At 43.5% G+C, this 25,512-nt stretch overlaps 3 protein-coding genes and 6 non-coding genes across 14 annotated transcripts; 4 read left to right on the top strand and 5 right to left on the bottom strand.

Moving 5' to 3' along the window:
• Positions 1-183: 183 nt before the first annotated feature.
• On the bottom strand, positions 184-254 carry Trnag-gcc. Its single transcript has one exon. It is a non-coding gene; the product is annotated as a tRNA-Gly (tRNA).
• A 1,432-nt stretch (positions 255-1,686) lies between these two features.
• On the bottom strand, positions 1,687-22,366 carry LOC117142845 (apoptosis-resistant E3 ubiquitin protein ligase 1). 5 transcript variants are annotated; one of them, XM_033307118.1, is made up of 10 exons: positions 20,403-20,471; positions 14,307-14,641; positions 4,986-5,428; positions 4,401-4,913; positions 4,142-4,340; positions 3,949-4,085; positions 3,170-3,895; positions 2,780-3,106; positions 2,442-2,704; positions 1,687-2,356 (listed from the first exon to the last, which is right to left on the bottom strand). In XM_033307118.1, exons 2-10 carry the CDS (start codon positions 14,380-14,382, stop codon positions 2,254-2,256), a joined length of 2,787 nt encoding a protein of 928 aa, XP_033163009.1. In that variant the 5' UTR covers positions 14,383-14,641; positions 20,403-20,471; the 3' UTR covers positions 1,687-2,253. The 5 variants fall into 5 exon arrangements, with proteins under 5 accessions (XP_033163009.1, XP_033162990.1, XP_033162999.1 ...); XM_033307099.1 differs by lacking the exons at positions 14,307-14,641; positions 20,403-20,471 and adding an exon at positions 21,922-22,366; XM_033307108.1 differs by lacking the exons at positions 14,307-14,641; positions 20,403-20,471 and adding an exon at positions 21,922-22,366 and having other exon boundaries at positions 3,170-3,877.
• On the top strand, positions 18,958-19,029 carry Trnaq-cug. The gene has a single exon. It is a non-coding gene; the product is annotated as a tRNA-Gln (tRNA).
• Positions 21,292-21,363, top strand: Trnaq-cug. The gene has a single exon. It is a non-coding gene; the product is annotated as a tRNA-Gln (tRNA).
• Trnaq-cug lies at positions 21,514-21,585 on the top strand. The gene has a single exon. It is a non-coding gene; the product is annotated as a tRNA-Gln (tRNA).
• Positions 22,367-22,625: 259 nt separating the features above from the next.
• Trnaq-cug lies at positions 22,626-22,697 on the bottom strand. Its single transcript has one exon. It is a non-coding gene; the product is annotated as a tRNA-Gln (tRNA).
• A 318-nt stretch (positions 22,698-23,015) lies between these two features.
• On the bottom strand, positions 23,016-23,087 carry Trnaq-cug. The gene has a single exon. It is a non-coding gene; the product is annotated as a tRNA-Gln (tRNA).
• A 121-nt stretch (positions 23,088-23,208) lies between these two features.
• On the bottom strand, positions 23,209-23,779 carry LOC117143490 (neuropeptide-like 4). Its single transcript, XM_033308206.1, has 2 exons — positions 23,670-23,779; positions 23,209-23,559 (listed from the first exon to the last, which is right to left on the bottom strand). Exons 1-2 carry the CDS (start codon positions 23,679-23,681, stop codon positions 23,377-23,379), a joined length of 195 nt encoding a protein of 64 aa, XP_033164097.1. The 5' UTR covers positions 23,682-23,779; the 3' UTR covers positions 23,209-23,376.
• An 841-nt stretch (positions 23,780-24,620) lies between these two features.
• On the top strand, positions 24,621-25,388 carry LOC117141843 (neuropeptide-like 4). Of its 2 annotated transcripts, XR_004459511.1 has the most exons (3): positions 24,621-24,653; positions 24,778-25,028; positions 25,110-25,388. XR_004459511.1 is itself a non-coding variant. In XM_033305508.1 (2 exons), the coding sequence occupies exons 1-2, from the start codon at positions 25,017-25,019 to the stop codon at positions 25,254-25,256; spliced, it is 159 nt and encodes a 52-aa protein (XP_033161399.1). In that variant the 5' UTR covers positions 24,919-25,016; the 3' UTR covers positions 25,257-25,383. The 2 variants fall into 2 exon arrangements, 1 of the variants encoding a protein (XP_033161399.1); XM_033305508.1 differs by lacking the exon at positions 24,621-24,653 and having other exon boundaries at positions 24,919-25,028; positions 25,110-25,383.
• Positions 25,389-25,512: the final 124 nt, after the last annotated feature.

Raw genomic sequence — 25,512 nt, 5'->3', positions numbered from 1 at the left:
TATTACATGAAACACTTGACATTTACGCTCGTACTCTAGATTAATTATGAACTCAAAAGAGTAGCATAAAAAATGAGTGCAAATGTACCGAGTTCACACTGGTTAAGAGTGCTACAAATTTGCAAGTTTTAATAAATGTGATTTACGCGAGCCTTTTGAAAATAACTTGGAAAAAAAAAACGTTGCATCGGCCGGGAATCGAACCCGGGCCGCCCGCGTGGCAGGCGAGCATTCTACCACTGAACCACCGATGCTTGTGTGTAGCGTGTCAAATTGTAAATATATGCTATGGTGATCAACTGATCACTTTTCACACATGTGGGCTGTGTTTAAAAATAGATTCGAAGTATATATTTGTATTGGCTCCAACTTATCACTTAACTTTAATATCAATCCCTAAAGTATTTGGATAAGATGCGTAAACGTTTAAAATTTCTATAGAAGTGAGTAAAAGGCTGACAAAAACTAACCTCAAGCTTAACCTGCGGGTCGGAGACGTCTCTTCCTAGACTTTCTTCTGATTCTTGCATTTCACTTTCATCTTTGCCTCCCGAGAGACATTACCCAACAACCCATGAAGATGCTGCGTTTGACCCTGCCCGGAGAGATTTGGATTTTGGCGCGTGTGCCCCTCTAGAAAGTGACAGTTTGAGTGCGCACTTCTAGGTAAAATCCACTTTCTCCTTCTACCGCACTCAGGCCCTTCCGTGCTATCCATACTCTAATTAGTTGCTAATAATTGTTTAAATGCAGACGCACACTTGACTGGATGAGCACGCGTTTGATGGCTACAAAATGTTGACTGGTGGTACCCCGTAATTTGACACTCACGCTCCACCAAACTCTCACTGCGCCATATATACTGCATATATCTGGTCAAAAGAGACCTCGGGCTGAAGTACAGTTCACAGAAGATACGCTTCTCCAAGGGGACTTGCGTAACCCTCCTTGAGTTCATTGGCTTTCCCTAGAGTCGCCTATGTGCAGGTGACCTCTGGAGACCTTGGAAAGAAAGTGGTTCGACTCTTATGACACCGGTTTCTAGGGTATTTGATATCAACAGGTACAATTTACCATTAAATAGTATACAACTTATATAAGTGCACACCTTGGGAAGTGCATTTTATAATCCGATATGAAGAGAAGGTGAAACAAATCTATCTTACCATCTCTTTCATGTGAGCCTTACACCAATAAAACACCAGCACTTCCGTTCTAAACAGTAGATTTTTATTACTTTTAACCATTTGAACCAACCCTCCGCCAACCGATTGATATACAGAGGTGGTCAAAAGTATTTACACAACGAGCTTTTTTTTCAATTAGTTGACAATTGAAAAAAAAGCTCGTTGTGTAAATACTTTTGACCACCTCTGTATAAGCTTTTAGAGTTCTCTCAACAACTACAATTCCATTACATTTACTAAATTTTAATTAGTATGACTTCTTTGATTTTTGCTTTGCGAATCAACAACATTTAAAAACTACGTTTCAACATTTGCTTCCACATATTGCTTTTAGGAGAGCACAGCGAGGGAGAAGGATTTGGGATTGTATTCGAGTTGGACCAGAATTTGGCCTTATATACAGAGGTGGTCAAAAGTATTTACACAACGAGCTTTTTTTTCAATTGTCAACTAATTGAAAAAAAAGCTCGTTGTGTAAATACTTTTGACCACCTCTGTATTTGGATTTTCGATAGAAGAAATGCATATAAACATTGCTCATTGTGAATGTTTCGACAATATAACGATTACAATTAGTTCTTAGTTCAGTATGCTACAAACTCTTGGTTTGCCACCAGCTTGGGTTTCTCTGGGGTCTCTTTACACAGCGCAACTAACATTTAATTAGAGTAGTTTTCGGAATTATGGCTACTTATTTGCTTTACCGATAGGTAGTTTAAAAGATTCCCATAACGCTTAGGTTGCATTAGTCTATTATACAAGTATCACATTCCTTTTGATGATGATATATATTCGGTTTTAATTTGCATCTTGACTCGACTAAAACTACACTCGCTACGCCGGCTAATCCGTGATTATTATTGCTTAAGGGATCACCCGCCGAGGGATAATAATATATCTATCCAGGGACTGAATTTAATTGCAATTATCACTAGGCAGGCTTACGGACTAGTTCACTTAGTTGCTAGCGTGACATATAAAGCGCACAGAAAGGAACACAGTAGCGTAGCAGACAAAAACCGAGGGCTATAGCCACCCCCCTCCTCTCCTCTATTATCCTATATATCTAGACCATGCCGAATCCCTCGCTGCCCTCGCTGATGGCCAAAAGCAGCGACTTCTCGAACTGCTCGTAGCTCTCGTAGTCGGGCAAACACAGCTGGTTAAAACTGCAATCGAAAAAGTTTCGTTTTTTAGAGAACGAAGAGATTGAAGGCAAATAATGGACGATGGAAAGAGAAAAAGTTCACCCACCAGGTGTGCGCCGTGGGCAGGTTGCCAAAGGTCGGGGCCGCCGTTATCTGGAACTGCGGATTCAGCTCCTGGAATCCCCCGGGCGGCAGCTGGGAGCATCCCGTGGTGAACTGAAGCAGGCGGGCCATCTCTGTCTGGCTGAAGTTGCTCACTCCGGCCCAAAACCAGGCCAAAACCCGCCGGAACTCAGCCGAATTGCCGTTGGCGATGTGGTGCGCCTTGAAGTCGCTGATGGAGTACTCCCCAGTTCCGCACATCAGCAGCTGCACATGAGAAAATGTTTATTTAACGCCGTGAAATTAAATGAGCTAATTATAAAAGCTTATAATAACACTCACCTCCAGTTCGTTTTCATCAAAAATGCTGAGAAGGTTATCTGGTATAATGGAATTCAGACCCTTCAGGAAGCTATCCACCTCATCCTTGACGTTGTTGCACAGACGCTGCTGAGCCAGGGCGTCCAGGTACTGGTTCTTGGTGGCATTGGTCACCCGCGTCCTGGCCCCGTTGGGTATCAGTTCGATGGTCTTGCTCAGCTGCCCACTACTGGAGTCGTACATCTCCTCCACGAAGTACAGCTCCAGCGTGTCCGTGGCATCCAGATCGGTGTCCAGAATGTACTTGATCTTGGACAGGTACAAGTCGGGATCGTCCTGCTCGAAGTACTGGTAGGTAAGGAACGCATTTAGATAAGATCATGATTTATTATCTCGTTTTTGCCGACTAACCTTGTAATGCACCCTCAGACCAATAAGTTGAGCCAGAAAAGAGCGACTGAATCTGGCTCTGACCAGCTGGCGATAGGTGCCACCCAGAGCGCTCTCAAAGAGACACTTTCCCACCATCTTGCCGGCGAACTCGAAGTGCTTCAGCTTCAGATGGGCAGGACGCGTGGGATTCGGATGGACCAGCGCCTGGTGCTTGTCGTGGAAGGTGCAGAAGAGACCTCCGCGGGCGTCGAAGAGGGCGCTGCAGACCAGCTCAAACCATTCCCTCCGCAAACCACCCCAGTCGATGCCCTGTTCGCCCTGGAAGGTGACCTCAAAGTTGCCACACCAGTCGGACACCGAGAAACCCTTGGCGGCCTTCATGCTGCTTTCCAGGATTTTCTCCCGCTGCACTTTCAGGGCCATCTTCTCGTGATAGTAGCTGGCATGGAATTTGCGAACCTCGTGGTAGAAGAAATCCTGCTTATCCTTGAAGGTCTCGGATCCACCAATGTTCTTCAGCAGAAAATGAGTGAAGGTGGCAGCTATGATATTCCGATCCTTGGAGGCCAACTCGATCTTTGGTTGGGCTCCGTCGTCTATGATGAAAACAGGGCCGTGCAACTGGGAGACCAACTGCGGCAGGAAATGGAACTTGGTTGACGGACACAGCCGGAATGTGGCAATCCTCTTGGGGATGAACTTGAGGATCATCTCCTTGATGGTCACCTGGAAGATCAGCGAGTTCTGAGCCCTCACATTTCACCCGATGTCAACGTGCTCCCCAGATAACCACTCACCTGCTTGGGTCCCACATAGCAGAGCACCTTCCTCGGCTTGTTCTTGGACACACCGAAAATACTCAGCAGTTTGGCCTCGTAGCAGATGTTGTGCTTCCGGGAGGCTATGTTCTTGTGAACCAAGGTGGTGTCGCTGCCTGGAAGGGGTTACAGATTTATTAACTTCTGCAAAGATTATTATCCCCACACTTACTGCTCAGCACAATGATGTCGAAGTCGCCGTTGGGCAGCTGCTGATCCCGGTAGCTGATCACTGCCCGTAGACAAGTCGGTTCCGGAAACAGAGCAGTCACCGACACCCGGGAGTTGACCTTGTCGTAGGCGAAGACAATCGCATGCTGCAGTTTCTCCACTGGAACTCCATGGAGGTCGTATATTGCCACTTGGTAGCCCTGCAAAGTTACACAAAAAAGTCAGCTAAAAGTGTTGTACAGAAAATGAACATCCTGTACCTGCAGCGCCTCATCCGATTGATTCTGGTCGAACAGACAGGAGTTGCCAAACTCATCCCGTGGCTCTATGTGCATCAAAGTGGGTGCACCTGCGCAGCAGATGACCGTGCTGGCGGGCCTGATGAACCTCGAGCGCCTGGCATCGATGGCTCCTGGCAGGAAGGATCGCAGGAAGGGCGATCCGGCGATGTGGCTGGCGCCAATCAGCACGGATATCTTGTACTGGCCCGCAGTGCGAACCGTGAACTTGACCTTGGCGATGTTGGCGTTGTTGGGATCGGTGGAGGAGCCCAGTTCGCTAATGGTGACCACCTTGCGAGTGCCCTCGGTGACCTCGACGAAAAAGTGGTCCGTATCACAGATGGGATATGGCTGGCCGTTGCGCTGGAAGAAGCGCACCACGAAGCACATGGTGCCGCCCACGCTGGCGGGATCCTTCCAATCCCACTGCACCTTGCAATTGGCGGGCAGCAAATACTTCCCGGTGACATATTGCAGCAGGGAATGGCGGGCCTACGGGTAAAAATTCTTTAGTGAGCAATCCGTAACACACACAATCGGTATTTAAAATCCCCTTGCTTTTACCTCTGGGGCCAATGAAGGCTGCGTCATGGCAGCCAGGGTGACGAGGCCGGCGACTGAGACGGATACGACCAGCATGCCGCCCCATGTCCAAGCGTCCTGGTGCTGGCTGCTCTTGACCACCGTCGACCAGAGCTGCGCCTTCAGAGCGTCCAGTTGGGCCTTGGACGTGGGCAGGTTCTGCCGTGCTCCTGACCACAACTGCCAGTCCTTGCCGAGGATCTTGCTGGCCCGTGAGTCCTCCAGCCAGTAGACGTCCTCCAGCGAGGCGACCTCCACGGCCAGCAGCCGTTGGTAGTGATGCTGCAGCCGGTGATCCTTTAGCCACTCGCGCAGGATCAGCTTTTGCTGCAGATGCAATGCGGCCCGCTGAAGACGCTGCTCGTCCAAGGGGGGCAGCTCCGGCAGACGCTCCGGATCGCCGCAGCTCGACAAGGAGGAGATTCCTGAAAACGGGCGGAAAGTATGCGATGATTAACAAGGCTTATAATGGCAATTTTTAACTGTGTAGTTCATTACTGTGTGTAATGAGGGGAATGGAGCGCCTTACAAGGAGAGGGCCACCAACTTTTCTGGTAATTGAGTTTAATGGTTAAAGTTTCGGCAACTTTGCCGTCATGTCAACTGTTTGCCAATGTCGCCATCAACGTCGAGCCTCCATCCGTCGCTATAACTCTGGGCTCAACGACTTCCGATGGTGTCTAAAATTACAGGACAACTAATTTGGCCAGGCGACTACGTCAATGCCGTCGATTCCACCCATTTCTGTGTGCCCTCAACAAACTTCCAATCAATTACGATTCAATTTTTTATGACTTAACCCAATGCCAAACCGAAAATAGCCAGGGAAACGACACTTAATGCGTTGTTTGTCGCTTATCGCCGGCTGAAATCGAAAACAAGAGGTTCCCCACTGTCACGTAAGGACCTTTTCTCCACCCCCAAGCGATTCCTTGAAAGCTTAACCCTGTAGTTACGAGGCTCCCGCTGCTCCCCCCAATCTCAATTCGGCGAATAACTTCCATTTGGCATTATTGCAGTTCAGTTGTTGCTGTAGGTTTGACTTTTCACCATGTAAAAATGTAAGTGGGTGACAAAAACAAAGCGGGAAAACTCCAAGGAGGTGAGAAAAGGGAGGAAATGGAAAACACAGTGGTTGCATTTAATATGCGAAGTAACTTCGAAGGGGAAAAATAAGTTCAACTGTCCTGGAGCAAAGAAAAATTATAGTTGAAATATTCACGACGAGCACGAACAATTTTCCAATTTCTGCCTTTGGTAAAGACGACTATTTTCCCAGAAGAAAATCATTCAAGTTTAAAAATCTTTTATTACAACTTATGAAAAAACCCTAAAGATAACTTTGGTAGGATATAAATGAGACTTTATTTCGACCTCAAAGGTGGCAGTGCCAAAAATTGGTAATGTATTTATGAGACAAGTTTGGGGTGCGGAATCTCTGCCGATGGTAAGCCCAAATTAAACCCAGGAAAAGTCAGACTATCCGGCTAGTTAACCTCGGTGAAATGCACTTAAGCCCGGCTCCCACAGCGGACCACAAAATCCAGCTAAGCCAGGGACCGCAGGAGTGCGAAAAAAGTACGGACCACGACAGACCGCAAAGCGAGTAACGTGCAAACGAAACCCAGGCCAATTGTGGCCGAAAGGGGGTGGTGGTGGTGGCAGGACCTCCTCACTTCCCCTCGGAAAAAGTACAAATAATAGAATATTCGAGGAGGGGGTATACAGTTGGTGGTAGGCAAAGTTTGCGTGCCTGACATTCGAAAACGAATTCATTTCGTTACCAATTTCTTTCGTATTTCCAAAGCCCCACTGGCCACCACGCCCAGAATTCCTAACTTGTTCATATTTCGCGCGAAACGAACAACTTCCGTTTGATTTGGCCCAGGCGATAGGAATATGTACGTATTTCGATGGCAGAAAAATGCCCGAACGGCCCACAAAGTGCCCACAATGAAAAGTTTCGTTTCTGCGGAAAACTCGCTTGCCCTTTTTGGCGTCCAACTACGAGAATCCCTGGTTATTTGTATAATTAAAGTATTTCCACTGCATATTTAATGGCGCTGCAGCAAGCGACCTTTGGCCCGATGGCTGAACAGGAATTACTAATCGTTTTTAATTAAGGACCAGCGACTGGGTGACGGCGGAAAAGCTGGGAAAGTCACCAAAGTGGCGAGCTGACAAACAAAGCCGAGGGGGAAGGCGGCTAAATGAAAATGCCTTCCGAAGGTTAAAGCGCGACGTGCCAGGATGATGATGATGATACAGATGATGGGCATGGGAACGGGCATGATGATGAGGATAAATGTCAAGTGAAAGCTGCGGGGGGAGCAGCAATGACTGATGAGGCCGACTTTTGACAGTCGCAGCTGAAATGATGAGGGAAGGCAGGTGAATATCGCCCCAAGTGAACACCCACTGAGAAAGGACAAAGTAGAGACAGAGTTAATTCCCTTATCAAAAGTTACTTAACGACATCAAAATAAAAGTAATTAAAAGAACTTTGAGCTGGATCTAATTCCACAATTCCGAGCAATTCGATTTGGAGAGCCTCGAGTTAAGCCTCTAATAGAATATTCACACTTGGGCACTGGAAATTCGGTCGATTGTTTTCATTATATTTTCGGTTAGTCCGGCGAATTATTGAATTATAAATAAGTCAATTTCTTTGCCGAATCAATTACTTATGCGAAACGAGCAACGAGGCGTATGCTTGATGTTTTCATGTCGTCCTGCCTGCTGATAGCCATCTATAATTAATTAAGTTTATGGGGTGGAATAATTTAATTTGTAGCATGTGCACGAAATGATAGCAATAGACACATTTGTATGTGAATACAAAACATCATTGCACAGTTTCAAAATTAAATAGTGAGGTTTAGTAAAGACTCAGAATGCCTCTATGGAAATTCTTACCCATTGATTCACCGAAGCACAACTTCACTTTGAGCGAGGGAAAAGTCTTGCCACCCGTGGCCACACGCATGGCGCCTCCCACGTTGATGTGGCTAACTACCATGGATATATCGAAGCGGCTGGCATGATCTGGAGGACGTCCCTTATAGACGACAAAGCTGCGGATGAGGACCAAGTCGGACCTGAGGGAGGCATCTTCGGGTGAGCAATGCATCTGACCCATTTGCTGTTGCTTGTGTTGCTTGTGTTAATTTTGACAAACAACTCCTGGCTAGACCTGCTGGCTCTCGAATTTGCCCGTGGCAGTGGGGATTCGCCCGCCTCCAAACTCTTTTGTTCGCTCATTAGCCCAAGGATGGCAGGTTGGCCCAGGCGAAGCGCCGCCAAAGTGCTGGGCAAATGTTTGCAGAACGAGCCAACTTGGCCTATTAGCCAAGGGCTGCTTAAGGCCAGAAAATTTAATGTCCCCAGCGAGGAGTACAGTGTTTAATGGATAGGGAGGTTTTCTTTTGGATTTGCAGCAAAAGAAAGCAGCTTACTCAAGTCCTTTATAAATTGTTTATGTCTTCTATTCCATTTAAAGAGCACAGAATTTCAAAGTTGGTTGGAAAACTAGAAAATGAAATTGTAAGCTGTTTTTTCTGTTACACGTTACATGTCTTTATCATTCTTCACGAAATTGATTTTACAATTTCGTAACGCGCTGTTATTGCACAATGCCACCTTTTCCAAAGGGATGCACGGAATGATTTCGCTGTTTATTGTTTGCTTTTGACTGTCTGCCCTCGCTTTTCCTCCGCTTTCCTTGCGGAATGCCCCGCTTTTCCATCGTTTTCCCTCTTTTTGTGCTCCTGCTCCTTTGTTATCCCTCCATTGTTGTGCTCTTTGCTTTATCCTTTTTTATCGATTGTTCTCCGACGATGGAGGCTGCAGAAATTACAATTTGAATGACATTCGATCGCAGAGGGGCGCGCGGGGGCTGCAGGCAGGGCAGGGACGTAGGGGGGGCGATTAAGGTTGCCACAACAAAAGCCGCAATATTTTCCTTAACCCCCTTGCTCCTTTTGTGTTTGTTTACCAAAGTGAAAAATGATAAAATTGCCAGCTTCATCTTCCACCGAGGACATCCTGTGTGTGTTCCCAACCCCCCTTCGTCCCACCTCCACTTTTCATCTCCTTTGTGCACTCAAAAAATATTATCTTAGTTCTTAATATAAAAAAAAGGTAGAAAATGCACATTTTATTAAACCTTCTAGTCTTACAATGAACTGAAATTCGCTTTATATTTATTTTCATTTTTAGATCAAATGTTTTTCCACGAGAAAATGAAGCTCACTCGCAAAATATTTGATTCGCAGAGAGAAGGGCAGGTACTGTAGTACATTTTTCATATAGCTCCCCCTTTTTTTGTTATTTTGTTGTTTTGTTTAAGCTGCACACCCGAGTGGAGCTTAAAGTTTCGAGGGGATATTCTGGCGGCAATCGTGAAGCTGAGCGAACAATGTGCGCTGGCTGCACTCGACAGCTGCAACAAATTCATCCACAAATATTTCATCTGCTTACAATAATTTATGTTGCCTGTCTGCAGCAGACAGCCAGCAAGAAAACAAGCAGTCGCAGCGAAGGATGTGGGTGCCAGGAATATTTGCATGTTTAATTTGAAATAAAGCGCACTGCTGCTTTGCAGCAGAAACTCATGCTCGAGTGTAGGGAGGGGGGCTCATGCGAATGCAGCACTCACACTGCTGGGCGTGCCACACTTGCCTCAAGTGGCGGCATAAATTCAAATGCCACTTTGGCAACAGACTCGGCAAATTACGTATACGCAGTGTAGGCCCACAAACGGCAACAGTCACCTCTCTCGCTCTCACTCGCTCTGATTTTCTCCGTGTTGGCTCCCAAGTGTCCTTACAGCAAGCTGTGCTCACCTCTCCCCATTTAGGCATGATTCCTCGCAGGATTCCCCCGCTTCCGTCTTCCCCTCTCTATTCCGTCTACTTTCAATATAAATCTCGCAGTTTGGGCGAAATATGTAGCCAAAATATGACTGAAATGCTGTTGGATGTGGTAATACGACGTGGATGTGTTACACTTTCCACTGCTAAACTTTATTTTGTCTAATTACGGCAGACTTTAACCAGGAAATTAGAGTTAATAACGAACTGAATATTTTATTAAAACTTAAATTAGAGAATAAAACTGTGGAAAGTCACTTATTAGCCCACTGCCTAGCAAGAAGCAAAAAGACCTTAGGCAAATTCAAAACACCTGGTGAGCTCTATAATCTCAAATCTCGCCCTCCAGACAAACTATACTCTTTCCAGCCAGAGAGAACAATTTCATTTATTTGGAAAAACATTTAGACACAAACACAAGGATGTGCAGAGACTCGGCCTCCGGGGAGCGACAGCTATGGAGACAGGACAAAAGGACGGGGCCAGAAAAAGTGACAGGGACGCAGACAGCGGAAGTGCAGGAAAAGAAGCCATCATCACATAGTTCCCTTGCCCTTTCCCTGCCCCTCCCGAACTGCAGTTTACCTAAGCCTGGACAGACAAAATGAGCGTTGCAATGAAATTTTTAAACACTCACACCAGGCGGCAGGCATTCGGAAAAAAGGCCCAGTTTGAGGGGAAGGTGCTGCCTTGGCAATTGCCTGCAAATGATGCCACAGCCGAGAATCTCGGACAAGATGACTGCCTCGTTGGCAGGCGATAAGAAAAAACCAGGCAGGAAAAGGCAAGAGAGGCTCTAGGAGCAGGAAAATGAGAATACAGAGCAAATATTTTAGTTTTTAAAAACTCCAAGCCAGGTAGAACTAACACTTTTGTTTGAGTGCATTTCAAAAAGGCTCTGACTTGGAGCTCTTTTGGCCATCGACAAGCTAGCCGCAGCTGTTGCACCTGTCTACATAGCTCACCTTTGTCTGCTCTCCTCTCCCAGCCTGTAGTCCCTTTCCCCTGGTCGCCTCACATTTTTGTGGCAAGGATGCAAACTTGTATCCTTTGCATGCGGGCATCCCGCACAAGCCGCACGCCGCAACTTTGAAGGCAAACAGATGTTCGCCGCTCACTCGCACACGGGGGCATGCCACCCGCCCCTAACCACAAGAAGCCCCTTTTCACCAAGAAGGTGTGACATTAAATGTCGCTTAATTTGAGTGCCCCTTGGCGACAGCAGCTGCTGCCGATGGGACTCCGAGTGGCAGGGATTCTAGATGCTGGATGCTGGCGCACATTTGGCACTGCGGCTGCTTTGGCTGCATTAGAAAACCGCAGGAGGAAAGGGGCGAATCATCAGCCAGGGGCATTATTCACACTCGGGAATGTCAAGGAGGGAGGGAGGTGGAAATAAATTCTCGAAATAAATTGTACGGACATGAGATGCAGCTGCAATTTGCATTCCATCGATTTATAATTGAGTGGGAGTATTGCAGTTGAGCGCGGGTATGTGAAATGCAATTCAGTGCTGGCACAGAAATGCTATTAGAAATGGTGATTGCAATTGGTCTATGAAAACATATTAAATTGCTTTATGTCGACCATAATTGCTTGGCGATAAATTTTCAATAACAGAGTAGTCAGGCTGAAAAATGGTAGGCACATGTGAGTTGACCAATGCTTCATTTATTTATGCAATTATAGAAATAGTTGTTGTTTGCCCCAATTAATGTGCCTTATTTTATAAAATAATAATGTTGAGTGGCCATCTCCAAGCAGCGTTGTTCATTTTGCATACTTATTTGGCCCAATTTCACTGCAACAACTCTTCACTTCCCATCGTATAACAATTTTATGGCATTGTTTCAGCCGCACTTCCACAAAATGCAAATTCAAATGAAATTCCAATTGCTGAATTAAAAGTCATTACAGCTCTGGCATTTGCACAATTGTTATGCAAACAACCGCCCCGAAAAAAAAACCCTTAACCTACTTCCGGCTGGCTGGCAGATGGTAGGATGGCATAAATTCCATTATTTATTCATTAATTTAAGGCCATTAGGAACCCCTTGGCTGAACCTAATCAAAATTTGCACATGGCGTAAGCGTTGTTTTCAAAGTTTCGCTATTTGATCTCTACTCTGTTTTGAGCAATTTAATTAAGCACGTGGCCTTTTTGTTTTTGGCTGGCGGGCGGAAAACTGCATTTTCCCCGGTCTTAGACGCGAAAATCCACAAAAACCAATTTGCAACTTTAATGCACACACCCACACACACAAGCGAAGCGCAGGGGCGGAAAACGCCGACGACACGCCCACTGAAAAGCAGTGAAAAACCCACTGACATGAGCCTGCAACTTTTACCTCCGCTTCTCGATTTTTCCGGATTATTTTTTGCCTTGCCTGCATCTAACTGGGTAAAGAGAGGCCAAATTGGGTTAAAACCATAATGCCAAAGTATTAATGTTGCAGCCAGTGGACGGAGGGGTTTTCCGGGGCGCAACCGCAAACATGAACCGATTTAGGTAACCGCTACCTCCGTACATACATATACCCACATATATGTGGCAAACATGGCAGAAAACATTTGCCAACTGCCATCAGCACCGACTGCAATGCACTGCACTGCCAGCGAAAGCCTTTCTCTCGAGCCCGGCAATTAATGGCCCGAATGGCAGAAGGGCGGTCATCGGAAGTTTTGATGGCAGTGGGTGGCCAAGCAAATACCCTTAAGGATAGTTAAATCACTTTGGAGTAGATAAATATATAGGAAATAATATAATAGATAGTTCGATGTGATTCTCTAAGGTAAAACCACTAGTACGAGTATATTGAGATATATTTCAGCAATTGCGTTTCATTTTAGGTTTTATTTAAGTTTCATTAAAGTTGTCGTACATTTGAATATCAACTTCTGCGCTAAATGCTCATAGAACCCTCTGAATATAACCGAAATGTAACCGAGCCCGCTTTATTCATGAATTCCTGCGGGGACCCAAGGACCTCCTGTGTGGAAGGCAAGCACCTGCGCCCAATTGTTAGGCTCCGCACGAGGGTATGGAAATTCGGAAAACGCAGGTGGAACATGGAATATTTGCTTGCCTACAGCCGCACACATGCATACATGGGCAGGATATGCGGCTTTCTCCTTCCATTTCCACTTTCCCCACCCTTCATTGGCCGCCCTCTTTCGCTTTCACTGGCAACATGAAAATTCGCATAAACAAATTTACACGAACGAAGCTGCATCACTTTGGCATTTGCCAATTGGAGTTTCGAGTTCGTATTTGTATTCATATTTGAGTGTGTGCGTGCAGGACGTGTGTGTGTGCATCGAAGGTCCTGCTGTGAAAAATAATTCACTTATTGCGAATTGGTTGAGATAATCAATTTATTGTTTTAGGAATATAGTTAAAAGTTGGACTTTTGCTATATGTGAATATTTCAATTGGTATTTTCAATCTTAAAGCTTGAATCTATGGTAAAAATGTCATTTCCGATCTGCAACCCTGTTAAATGACACTTATTGACATCGCTTAATTGGCCGAAAAGGAAACAGTGGAAGCGCATTAATGCACTCATTCCCTTTCAGTCGACTAAATGGAATTAAAAAAGCGTCAATTAATCCTATCAGTCGTCGGAATTTAAGTGGCAATCAGGTTGAGGGCTGTCATTAATGAGGTTTCAAGGATTATCCTTTTGACACAATGCTGACTCGCATTTAATTCAATTTGTATCTCGTTTTACAGTGTTTGCTGCATTTAAGAACGGTTCTACCATTTCGGTTTTTAAACGCCTTTAAGGACTGCATTTTCCTTGGCCAAACACTGCAGATGTTGCATCATTTGGCCTGCACTTTGCCATTTCGATTTCCCGGTCTATAACTGCGGCTAGACTTAGGCCTTCCCGCCCCCGAAAAGCGCTTATACATTACGTGCATAAGAGCACTTTGCTGCCCATTTGCGTTTTGCATTTCGGACTGGCTTTCAGGGGGTCCAAAACTCCCCTTCCCTTCCCGCAGATTTACCCCACGATCTGCCCTCTTCGCAGGGTTATGTCACTGGCATGCAAGCGATTTCCAACCAGTCCACGAATGGGGAAAAGCCAGCTCGAACCGCTCTTGACTTTCGTTTTAATTAGAAATGGGAAAAAGTGCAACGATTGCACACGTGAGGCTCAATGCGAAGGTTAAGCCAGCTTAATTCTGGAGTTTCACGGTGAAGTCTTTAAACGAAAAAATGAATATTTTAGCTTTGTTTTAATAAACAATGTGTATCTCTGTGCACCGTTATAGCTGCTCAGGGGAAGCGGAAACGGAAGCACTCGAGAATGAGCGCCATATTGCGCATACGCCGCGTTAGCCAAAATCAAATAAAGAAACCTAATCTGAATTTGATGCAGCCGGTGCACACGGCCTAGTGCCTCCCACTTTTTATCAACAAACTCACCTGAGGACGAGGACTGCGAATGGCGCATTGTGGTGGCCATGGCAATGGAGTTTATTTCCGACTCGGGCGACCACATGGTGATCTCACTTCCTTTTGCACTTAGCGTTCCAGTTAATGCACCCTATATATCGGGCTCGTTCACAACTTAATGGCTAAGTCATGTTGGCCACGGCCTTTCGGATTTTTCGTTACGCCCACTTTTCGTTGTTTTGTAAATTTTAATTTATTAAAAAAGTTTTGCTCGCAAAGTTTTGACATATTTCATGCATAGCTGCGGATTACTAGCCGACGGCAGCTGACTGGGGGCGAGGGGCGTGGTCGTTGGTAACAAAACTCTATATATATGCACACTATTTGTATTAGTTAGGTAAAAGTTTAATTAAATGAAAAAATAAATACCTAAAATAAAGTGGATGAGAAGTTGAAAGAAGAACAAAATTTAAAATGGAATGAAATGAATAGAGACTGCATTCCTCAATATAATTACTTGGATTTATTGAAAATCTAAACTTTAAAGGTATAATATGTTTCGAAATCTAATAAACATTCCTTCCATTTTCCATTTAAGCATTGCACTGTAAGCTGCTTTATAGTGATTCTCGTTTTTCCTCTTTTCCGCATTTTCTCCTCCAATTTCGCAGTAATTTTCGTTCTTTGCCTGCCAAGAAAATATATGAAACTTGCCAAAAGCTTAAATCAAAATGAAAGTTTATTCCCTCCATTTCCCCCTGCCACTTCGTCCCGCCCGCTTTTCTCTAATCCAGTGCCTTCATGACCGCCATTAGCTGGCAGGAAGAGTCTCCTTCCCCCTGACGCCCCGCAGCCTTAATTTTAAACACATTTTCAAGTGGCAAGTGCCAAATGACAGTGGCAACGAAACAACAACACCGTCTATCTGCATCCTTGGGAAAAAGCGGTGAAAATGGGGAAAATCGAGGGAAACTAGGAGCGTTTGATGGCATTGTAAGCACACACACCTCCTCGCTCCCCGCTGTTGCCCGCCTCAAATTGCTGTCATTAACTTGAAAGTGCAGGGAGCAACAAAAGCAAGGACACCGAAAGAAACTAAAGTCCTTTTAATTTAAGGCGACACCTATTTTCAAGAACTACAATACTTTTCTCGATACCAATGGCATATGCCCTGTATTACCCAGCATTACTTGGAGTCATAGATAGGTTCAAACTTTCTGATGTTTCCAGTGAATCCTTGTTGTTGACCTGGCAAGGACAACTATTCCCGACCTACTCGTACATGTACCTCGTACTCAAGTAGCTCAACCCATTGCGTGCGCTGTTTTGCTGGTTCTATGTAGTTGCCTTTTTATATATAGTTGCGCTATGTTTATTTACGCAGCTGAGACTCAATTACAGTCAAGTGTGTGAGACGTGAGTGGAGAAAGCGGAGAAAGGGGCCATGGTCCTCTGCGAAGAGAAATTGCTGAGAACAGCTCAATAAAAACTACAAACGATTTGCGCGTGCCATCTCGACAGGGATAATAAACAAGCCAGTTTGCAGCCGACAGGACAAAAACATCGATTCGAAAACTTGGCCAAACTGGCAGAAACTTTCGGGTGAAGAGAAAAATGTTTTCTCAAATGAGAGGAAATCAATTTGAAAGATAAGTGTTTCAAATGTATCCAATACATTGTCCTAAACTTAGATGGTTGCATAAAAAACGAACTGAAGCTAATGGAGGTTCAGATCTATTGAATTAATACTTGATAACTAGCTCTACAAATATCGGAGGAAGTCGCCTTTTCGGCTGCGGATATCTTTCACTATCTATCCATTCAAACTCTAGATATCTCCGCAGTAATCCCATCTTCACAGGGCAATAAAATCCTGTCGGTGGCTGCCACATCGATGTGCAGAAGTCACCCATCTTGATTCGTGGGCCCGAAAGGAAAGGAAAACCTCTGGACAGGGCCAATATTTATTGATGGCGCACTCGACATTGACAGTGGGGCAAAAACGTGCGGGAATCGCCCCTTTCGACCACCGAAGTCAATAATTTCGTAACAGCCAGCGAAGGCAGCTTCTCTGGCGATGATCATCATCATCGCCATCATCATTACCATGGGGCAAGGTGGCCATTGATGGCGCCATTTTTGTTTTTGTTTGCCCAACCAATGTGCGATTTGTGCTCCTGTGTGTGAGTGTCTGTGTGAGGGTCCTGCGACTGTGTGCGGGATCTGGTAATGTGAGCTGACAAAACTTTCTCCGTGTGTCTGCCATTTGTTTGTCTGCGTTCGTGTGTGTTTACTGTCGGAATATGTAATGAAAGTGAGCTGTTCATTTGCTTTGGGGTCATCAAATGGCCCACACACTGACAGAAAAATTAGGATTGAAAGATTCGACATATAACATTAAAAAATTGATTTATATCAGAATTTTATAAAAATGGAGCCTTTCATATTGGCATCTACTTCATTGTTTAATCAAATTGCATCACTTAATACTCAATTATCTGATTTTCCCCAAGTGCATGTTCAGTCTGCCCTTCATTTACCATTTCCGTTTCCGCCTTTTGTCTTGCGTGTAAAGTAAATAATGGCTCGTGCCATATTTTGTTGTTTTACGAGTCGACCAAAATATAAAACCAAGCAAAAAATTTAAGAGAGTGGCTACGAAAAGGACAAGTCAGGCCTGCGCTAACCATAACTTGTCATAAGTCTGGGGTTTCTGGAGTTCTCAGGTCAAAGATACGAGCCGAGCCAAATATAGGCATGAGATACTGAAACTTTTATGACTACAAATTTCTTTAGTGCACAGCCGGGTCGAAATGCGTACTTTATGCTAATACAAAGTGCAGGATGAAAAAGGGGCGAGGACTTCGGGGCCAGGACCAACTGGAGGCCGGGAAAGTCGCAGATTGAGCACGACTAGGGATATGGGGGAAATGCGGCTAGATTGAGAGACTGCGGCAAAGTTTTGCTACCGCGGATATCGTGGAATATTGGGCCAAGACCCGACAAAAGCCTGTAGGTAAATACAAATATTAGTTTGGTGATGCCTAAAAGTAGGCAACACAAAATGTGTTAATATGCAAAAAAATATTTTACATCCAATACATGTATCCAATACATACATACAATCAACTTGATTTTGATAGTTTATGCAATAGATTAAACATTTTGAAAATGTTTTTTCCCAGGGTATCATGCGTATGAAATTCGCTACTATTTTCTATAAAATCAGCTCTAAACTGTTTTCCATTTTCTTTGGCCTGCTCACTTTTTGCTCTCCGCCGCTGTTATGCAAGTGGAAAATAATCTTTTGCGTTGAAATGCGCAAATGTTTTTTGTTTTCCCCACACGCTTTGTTTGTCCATTCAAGGACGCCACAAAAGCAACCAACAATATGATAATTTCGCAAAGCAGGAGGCGACTGAAGCCAAAACGAGATGTGGGAAACTTGGCTGCTGCATTATTATAATTGTGGCTGACAAATGCCACAAAAACAAAAGCAGCAACGAGGATATGCCACAAAATGCTGTCGAGGGCCGTGGCAATAATGATAACTAACCGCAGAAGAGCGGCGCCAGTACAGGTAACTTTGCCTACAAGGAATACTTAGAACTAAATCTATAATTCATCTAGTCTCTATAGGAAGTCCTAGTGATCTATGGAAATAGAAATCACATTCTTACCACAGTCTACAGATTTAAAGATATAAGTGAATGAAATCAAGTGATATCTTGGTAAAATCATTATAATGTTATAGGTATAGTAGGGAAGTATTCCTTCTGGGCGATTAACTGTAGACAGTGTGTGTGTGTGTGTGCGAGAGGGACGCCAGCAGGCAGGAGGCGTGTTTCCGCCCTGACATCTTTGGCCTACATAACAAAAACAGTTGCAGCTGTTACGGCACCCAGAGAAAGAGAGTGAGAGAAGGGTAGAGCAGGCAGAAGGGAGAGACAGGGAGGCAGGACGAGAAAGTGAGTGTGAGCGAGAGGGGGGACCCACAATGAGGCCTCTTGTTATTTGCACATGTGTAGCCCTTGTTGTTATTGTGCGCCTTACGATGTTTTCTGTTTTCCTTGCCGTTTTGTTAACTGTGTTGTATTTTTGCTTTTTCATTCTTTTTTACTTCGTTTTCTGTCTCTTGGCACTTGTGTCACTTTTAACTGCTTGCGAGTCTCCGCAGGCTCTCGGTTGGGGTATAAAACCTTTTAATTTGTTCAGCCGCATACTCCACAGCCCCTACTAGCCAAAAAACCTCCTTTTTCCGACAAAACAAGAGCAATTTCCTTTTAATTTCCTTGCCAGCCGGAATAAAACAAAACATAAAGAAAAGCAGAGGAAACCGAAAAAGGTTTTCGGCCCGCAAACGAAGAAATGGAAATATTTTGTTTGCTTTCTCTGCCTCCGACGGACATTGGTCAATGTTTACCAAACAATTATTTCCTCTTTTTGTCGCACAAACTAAATGCTTCCGAATCTCCACTTTCTTGCCTTTTCCTTCCTGTCATTTGGGCAGCCAATTTTCTTCGACTCGCATTGCTGTCTTTATGGAAATATGCAAATGTTTGCTTTACGCCGATTTCATCTTTCTTTTCTGCCTATCTCAGCTCAATCAACTTTCCTCGGCCGTCGGGTATTTTTGGTAGCGGAAATCGAAGTGAACGATTTTGCGGCGGGTGATCAGCGCGGTTCCATGGTGTAATGGTTAGCACTCAGGACTCTGAATCCTGCGATCCGAGTTCAAATCTCGGTGGAACCTGAGAGATTCATTTTTCTTTTTTGTTAATGTGTTGCCCGTTTATAGGTCAAAAGAATTACATAAACCACACTATATAAATATACAACACTTTGCACTGCACAACTGAATAACGTCTAGTTATCAACATTTAATTTTTAAAAATAATTCTTAATTTAAGAACATTTTCAGCATTTATAACCAAAATTTTTCCATTCTTTGGCATTATGTAAGAACAGGTTGAACAACTTTGGCCTAACCTGTCCCCAAACATTGGTAAACATTATACAAATCATTTCCCCAAATGCCACTTTATGCATAATTGACCGCACAAGACCCTTTTTTCTCTCGTGCCGTTAACTCATTAATTAATATGCAGGTCAAAAGTAAATGCGATTTAAAGGTTAAGCGCGTGTGTAGAAGAGGAAAACTGGGAAGGAGGATATTATGGGGAAAATGGTAGGTGCGACAACAAGATTTCGAGTGGACATGGACATGGTCATTGGTAGGGACGAGTGTCATCAAAATAAATTGCCAATTAATTCTTTATGAGCAGGCTGATCTGACCAAGTCGAAAAAATACAACAATGACAACCAGTGACAGTTAAAGTAACGAAAATAACAAAAACACGAGTTTAAACGAATAGACAGGTACACTAATAAAAAATGTTGAACAAATCGAAAAAGTAAAGTAAAATTTGGACCCCCTAATACCCATTTATAATCATATAATTCGAAATAAATATGTTGTTTATGTATTTTTCCGCATATTTTCCACGCTTATGTTGCGAAACACTTTGCGGTGCACACACATTGGACAAGCTGGAGATGAGTCAGTCAGTTTATTCAGATGGGATAATGGAACACACGAGCCGAAAACACAGCGGAGGCAATTCCTCCTGGAGGTTGGAGGCCTATAAACTGGCTGCGCACCGAAGTGTGATGGGGATGGGGTATAATTTCACTCCGCCAAGCACGCCAACAATAAAAAATTAATATGCCAAAATGTGGAAAATTGTTCGGCGCGAAATTTGCTTTCTGCATGGACCCATCGCGTATTAGCAGAGATTAGCCATGGATCATTAGCTTTGAGTGGGCGTCTCAAAGGAGGGAGCTCCAAAAAAAAAAAAACACGTGCTACCCTATATAGGTTAGGGCTCCTATTCGTGGCTTTGTTGCCCTCGTTGTCACGGAATGTTGTGACAACTTTTGCGTGGAAAGCAGGGAAAGTGGGGTGAAATATGAGCAAGAACTGAACGCGATGGAGCACAACAAATCATAACTTTTGGCGTTTTTCGGCCATTTATATTGGTCTTGTTATTGGTTTTATCTGTTTCGTTTCAGTCTTTTGTTGTTTTTCTTTTTTTTTTTTGTATTATTTGTTTCTGCCGTTGTACCAAGGAAAACGGGGGAAAACGCGGCGGCTTCCCAGGCGTGTGGAAATGTGAAACCAGCGCGTCTCAAAGTTAAACCAAAACTGAGCATTTAAGGACTTTTACGATTGATTTTATACCGAAAGCCACACTCCGAAAACCGAAGCCGAGTGACACAGAAAACGCTCGTGTCCCGCGAAAGGAGCCGAAAATTCACGAGGAGCCCTTTCGGAAAAATGAGCTTTTGCTGCATCCTGGGCTCCTCCTTTTCCTCTTCCTCCTCTAAACCCCTTTGCAAATCCAGCAGGTTGTTTTTTGTTTGGCGGGCTTTATTAAAATTACATTATCATTAGGCACGGCAGCATGTGCTTAATTAGCTTATTTCATTATTTCTAAGCAACCAATTCAAAAGGCTTAGGTGAACCCGCTTACTATATTCCAAAACAACAATTTTTTCCCCTAATTGCATTTTAAACTTGTTTGTTTTTCTTTTGTTCTAAATATTATAGATAAAGTTATTTTTTGTTGCAATAAAGTAGCATTTAATCAAGTTTTACTGATAAGATATATTTTTATTTTAATTAGCAGGTTTAAAAAAAAAAACTTAACCGCTTTAAACAAATATTTTATATGAAAACGAATAAAGATTACGAAAATAGCACGCTGGGTAACGAGGGTTAAATAATTCCAACGCCTCGAGTTCAAAGACAAGTTTATCAACCTTTTTATAGACATAGCAACAAAAAAATGTTTAACTATCTTTTGGCGCTCTGCCAATCAACAAAGAACAATAACAACTCGATGACACAGAAATAGACGGGAATATCAGTGAGCAACTTTCTCCCAATGATCTTCGTATGTAATCTGTCTACCTGCACTGGAAAAGTGACTCTTGGCGTTATTTAGCCATAGAGGTTCTATGGTGTAATGGTTAGCACTCAGGACTCTGAATCCTGCGATCCGAGTTCAAATCTCGGTAGAACCTAGACTAAGTTTTTTTTTTTTCTTAAGTAAACTTAGTTTTTTAATAATATTATTTGAATTCAATACGTATTAAATTATATTTAAAAATTTAACGAATTTACAGGTTTGGTTGCTATTTTTGGCTCTCTTTAGAAAAGCGGAAGATCAGCGAGGTTCCATGGTGTAATGGTTAGCACTCAGGACTCTGAATCCTGCGATCCGAGTTCAAATCTCGGTGGAACCTGAATGAAATTACTTTTTTCTTTTAACTGGAAGAAAAGGAATGATCGAGCGATTGTTCTAAAGAAATCGTGCTCCATTTGTTTGCTCGACCGAAAATAACAAGTTTTTTTTTGCAGCACGTGTAATAAGAAAGCTCTAAAAGCTCAATTCGTCAACAATGTACCGAAAGTTTCAGTGGGTGGGAAAGAAAGGGACGGGGCGAGACCCCATCAGCAAATACAACAATTTTAAATTATAAACAAAAGCCAATGGCAACGACTTTAAACCTAGATAAGCCACAATGCAACGTCCCTTTTGATATTTAATTTGGCATTAAATCAAGCAGTACGAGACTCACCTTTATCGCGAAATAACTGCTTGTAGGACGCTAGGTTCTCCGATTCCAGCCATTCGTCGACGGTGGGAAGGGGTGGGGCGCTGTGCGGGGCGGCGGGATGCGAGGACCAAATCAATAGCACTATCTTAACCAGCGAAACGGTGAACATCAAACTCAACACCACGGCAATTAGGACCTTTAACGAGCGTTTCAACATAATCTTAAGAGTCCGATTAAACGCGCAGCCGTCTCTTTCTAGCGGCAGTCGAGAATTTTTGATTTGGCGCTACGAATGTAAGAAATAAGCGAGCAGCAAAACACTATCCGTAGCCACACGCGATAAACAAGGCGAGCATTATTTCAAGTATTAAGTTACTTTTGCCGAATGATTTATGCAGAAAAAAAAACGCAGAGTGCAAAAATGCAGCGAGAGCAAAATAAATGCACTGCGCTGCTTCTTCTTCGATTTTGGCTGCAACTGTCAATCTGATTGTACGGAATTCCACTTTGACCATTCACAATGGCAGCCGAATCAGCTGTTTAGCAGAGACACCTACCACTAAGTAGATACAGCCACACACCGATTAAGCACACACGATTTGGCTTAGTTAAATTAACATTATTAATTGTTTTTTTATAATCTTTAAGTAGTTTTGATGTTATATAAAAGTAAATTGTGTTTATATGCCAAAAAAAAAATATTAAAAAAAATGAAATATTAGCTCAGGTTCCACCGAGATTTGAACTCGGATCGCAGGATTCAGAGTCCTGAGTGCTAACCATTACACCATGGAACCGCTTGATGCGCAAACGACAAACCCCATAAAATTTCTACAATACATAAAAATGCTGATTTAGTGGTTCCCATTAACTTAAATTATAACAAATGGGAGCATTTTTTTAAAAATATTTTCACTAGAAAAAAATCACGTCTTTTGTTCAAATAACACCAACAAATCTTAAATTTCTCTAAGACGTTAGAATGGTAGAAAGTGCTAGCCAATTGGTATTTAAAGATATTAAAAACAATATTGATAGGTTAAAATACAAAAAACAGTATGAATTTTAGTATTGAACAAAATAAAAAGAAATAATAAAAAAAATTTTTGTCATTCAGGTTCCACCGAGATTTGAACTCGGATCGCAGGATTCAGAGTCCTGAGTGCTAACCATTACACCATGGAACCGCTTGTCGCTGATTCGTCCACAGCACCTGAGAATTTCCGCTAGCCCTTGATGCTGTTGGTTTTTACGAAGGTAAAAGGTTTAATCGCAATTTGAAGCGATGGCCTCGTAAATGCATGGTAATTTGCACTTCAACATGTTATTTGCTCAATTTTTGTATTTTTTTTTTTACATTTTTCAAGCACTTATGACTAATTTGATTTGCCAGCACGCGCATATCCGTAATCCGTATTCAGATGCATAATCACGAGTCGTTTGTCGGTTTGCATTGGAATGCATGGTCCAGGGCACTTAGCCGTAGTAGGAGTAGGGCGAAGCGTAGTATCCTCCGGAGTAGGCGTATGGGCTAGCTCCGTAGTAGAACTGGGGGGCTGGCTCGGGGCTGGCAATCGGGATTGGGGCGGGATTGGCACGGGCAACTGGAGCGGGAACAGCCAGAGCAGCGGCGAAGAGGGCAGCGAAAACGACAACCAGCTGGGAAAGGAATGAAGGATAGTACAGCAATGAGTTTTAACCATACTTATATGGTATTCAAATCAATTTCAGTTTGCTCAACCTATCCTAGGAACAAGGATATTGCTCACCAGCTTGAACATGTTGTTTGCTTTGATTTTCCTTGAGGACTTGAGGTGCTTGTGTAGCGATTGCAGTTTGTGATTTGATGCTGTTCCCCACCTGCCAGCGCTCTTATATAGTCCTATAGTCGGCCAAAATTCGCACTCATGACTTATTTATGATGTCGCACTTATGGAGTCTGATCCGATTTATGGCCATTTCTGTTTTGCTCACATCATTCTGATGGGCATAGGTTTATTTTCTATTCTTACTGCGATAGTTTTTGTCAAGCCAAAACAAAAATTTCCCTCGCATTTTAATTACCTCTTATTCTCCGCCGATCTCTGGTGATGGAATCGCCTAGATATAGGCCTTGAACGTGATTTCAGTATGAGACTGGAGAATACTTCTTACTACGCTTATTGCATTTTAATTGGGAATTTCGGGTCTCGAGTTTGGTCTACCATTCAGGTGATTGATGATTTGTAGACATCGTCGGGTGTACCGAATGAGATTGCGAATTATATTGTGTTTGATGCGATTTCTATCATGATGACAATTGTTTGCGGAATTAATATTGGCAATTAGTAATAAATTGCGCAGAATGTTTCTATTTGGGGAATTATATAATTCGTTTATGAATTCAAGTCAATTTCTTTCCTATTCTTTTGAAGTACTTTAAGCTGGCTTTATGAATACTAGTAATAGTCTAAATGCCATACATTACGTTATCTTTATTTCTATACTCACTTACTTATCAATTCAAAAAGCTGCTTTCCTGTTCCTCCCCAAACAAATCCTCTTATCTCATCGACTTCTATTCCGGCTGCAAGTGTATTGCATTAGAATTGCCAAATCATGTATTCTTAAACTCCCAAATCGATCGAATTGACAATAAAGCCAAATGTTTGCCGCCGGCCAAAACGAAACCAAAAGCCGATATAAAAAGAGTCAGCGAAAGGACAGTGAGTTGACAAAAAGAACGACACACATTTGGAGTTTTTGGGGAAGGGGTTAGTATGGAAAGTGGATGCCTCGCCGGAAGAGGGGGTACTTACTGATGATGGTGCTGGTGATGATGGTGGCGATGTCGTCAGGCAAACAGATTAAGAAACAATAACGCTGTTTTGCGCTCAGTACATTTGGCAGGCATTAGGCGAGCGGGTTGAGAGCCGTAATGAGCCATAAACTTGGCCGGCGGGAATGCATGTGGAATACCAAAGTGCGATGCAGTCAGCGATGCGGGGCAAAGCGGCTCAGATCCGCCTCAAAACGCCAATTTTTGAGGTTGCGGTGGTATAAAAGGCTGCAATCTGGCAAACATCGAGTGCAGTTCGATTTTGTTTGTCAAGTCGAGAATTAACCCTTTCGTCATCATGCTGAAGCTGGTGAGTGTTTGCTTTGCCGGAGGACAGCAGCCTTTGATCCCGTAATCGCTGAACGAATGCCCTTTGTTTCCGCTCCCACAGGTACTCCTCCTCGCCGCCCTCCTGGCCGTTGCCATGGCCGTTCCTGCTCCAGGACCCAGTCCAAATCCCGCCCCGGTGCCACAGTTTGTCTACTCCGCCGGCTATCCTGCCGTGGGCTATGCCTCCCCGTACGTCTACTACGGCTGAACTTCATATCCGGATTCACTGAATAAACCCTTTCGACATGGACATGGACAACCAGTTTGATTTACTTAATACACATAGTTTGGCATATTTTCCATTTCCCAAGAACAATAAATAAATTGAAATCATAGAAATCAAACTCTAAATACGTACTTTTACTTCTCTTGGGCAAAAGCTTTTCACGAAAAGCATTAAGGCAATTTATAAAGTTTTATTGCATAGAATGCCAAAGTTTTACATTTTATAAATGCAGTTTGAA

Source organism: Drosophila mauritiana, chromosome 2L (genome assembly GCF_004382145.1).
Source record: "Drosophila mauritiana strain mau12 chromosome 2L, ASM438214v1, whole genome shotgun sequence".
Classification (NCBI taxonomy): domain Eukaryota; kingdom Metazoa; phylum Arthropoda; class Insecta; order Diptera; family Drosophilidae; genus Drosophila; species Drosophila mauritiana.
The sequence above is the reverse complement of the archived record's forward strand: the minus strand, read 5'-3'. Positions and strand labels throughout refer to the sequence as shown.

Excerpts from the sequence above, each read along its gene's own strand:
- LOC117142845 (XM_033307081.1), bottom strand. The coding sequence starts at position 8,142 with ATGGGTCAGATGCATTGCTCACCCGAAGATGCCTCCCTCAGGTCCGAC. Across the intron at positions 4,341-4,400 it reads AATCGGATGAGGCGCTGCAG|GGCTACCAAGTGGCAATATA; the intron begins GTACAGGATGTT and ends GTAACTTTGCAG. Across the intron at positions 3,896-3,948 it reads GCTATGTGGGACCCAAGCAG|AACTCGCTGATCTTCCAGGT; the intron begins GTGAGTGGTTAT and ends GTGAGGGCTCAG.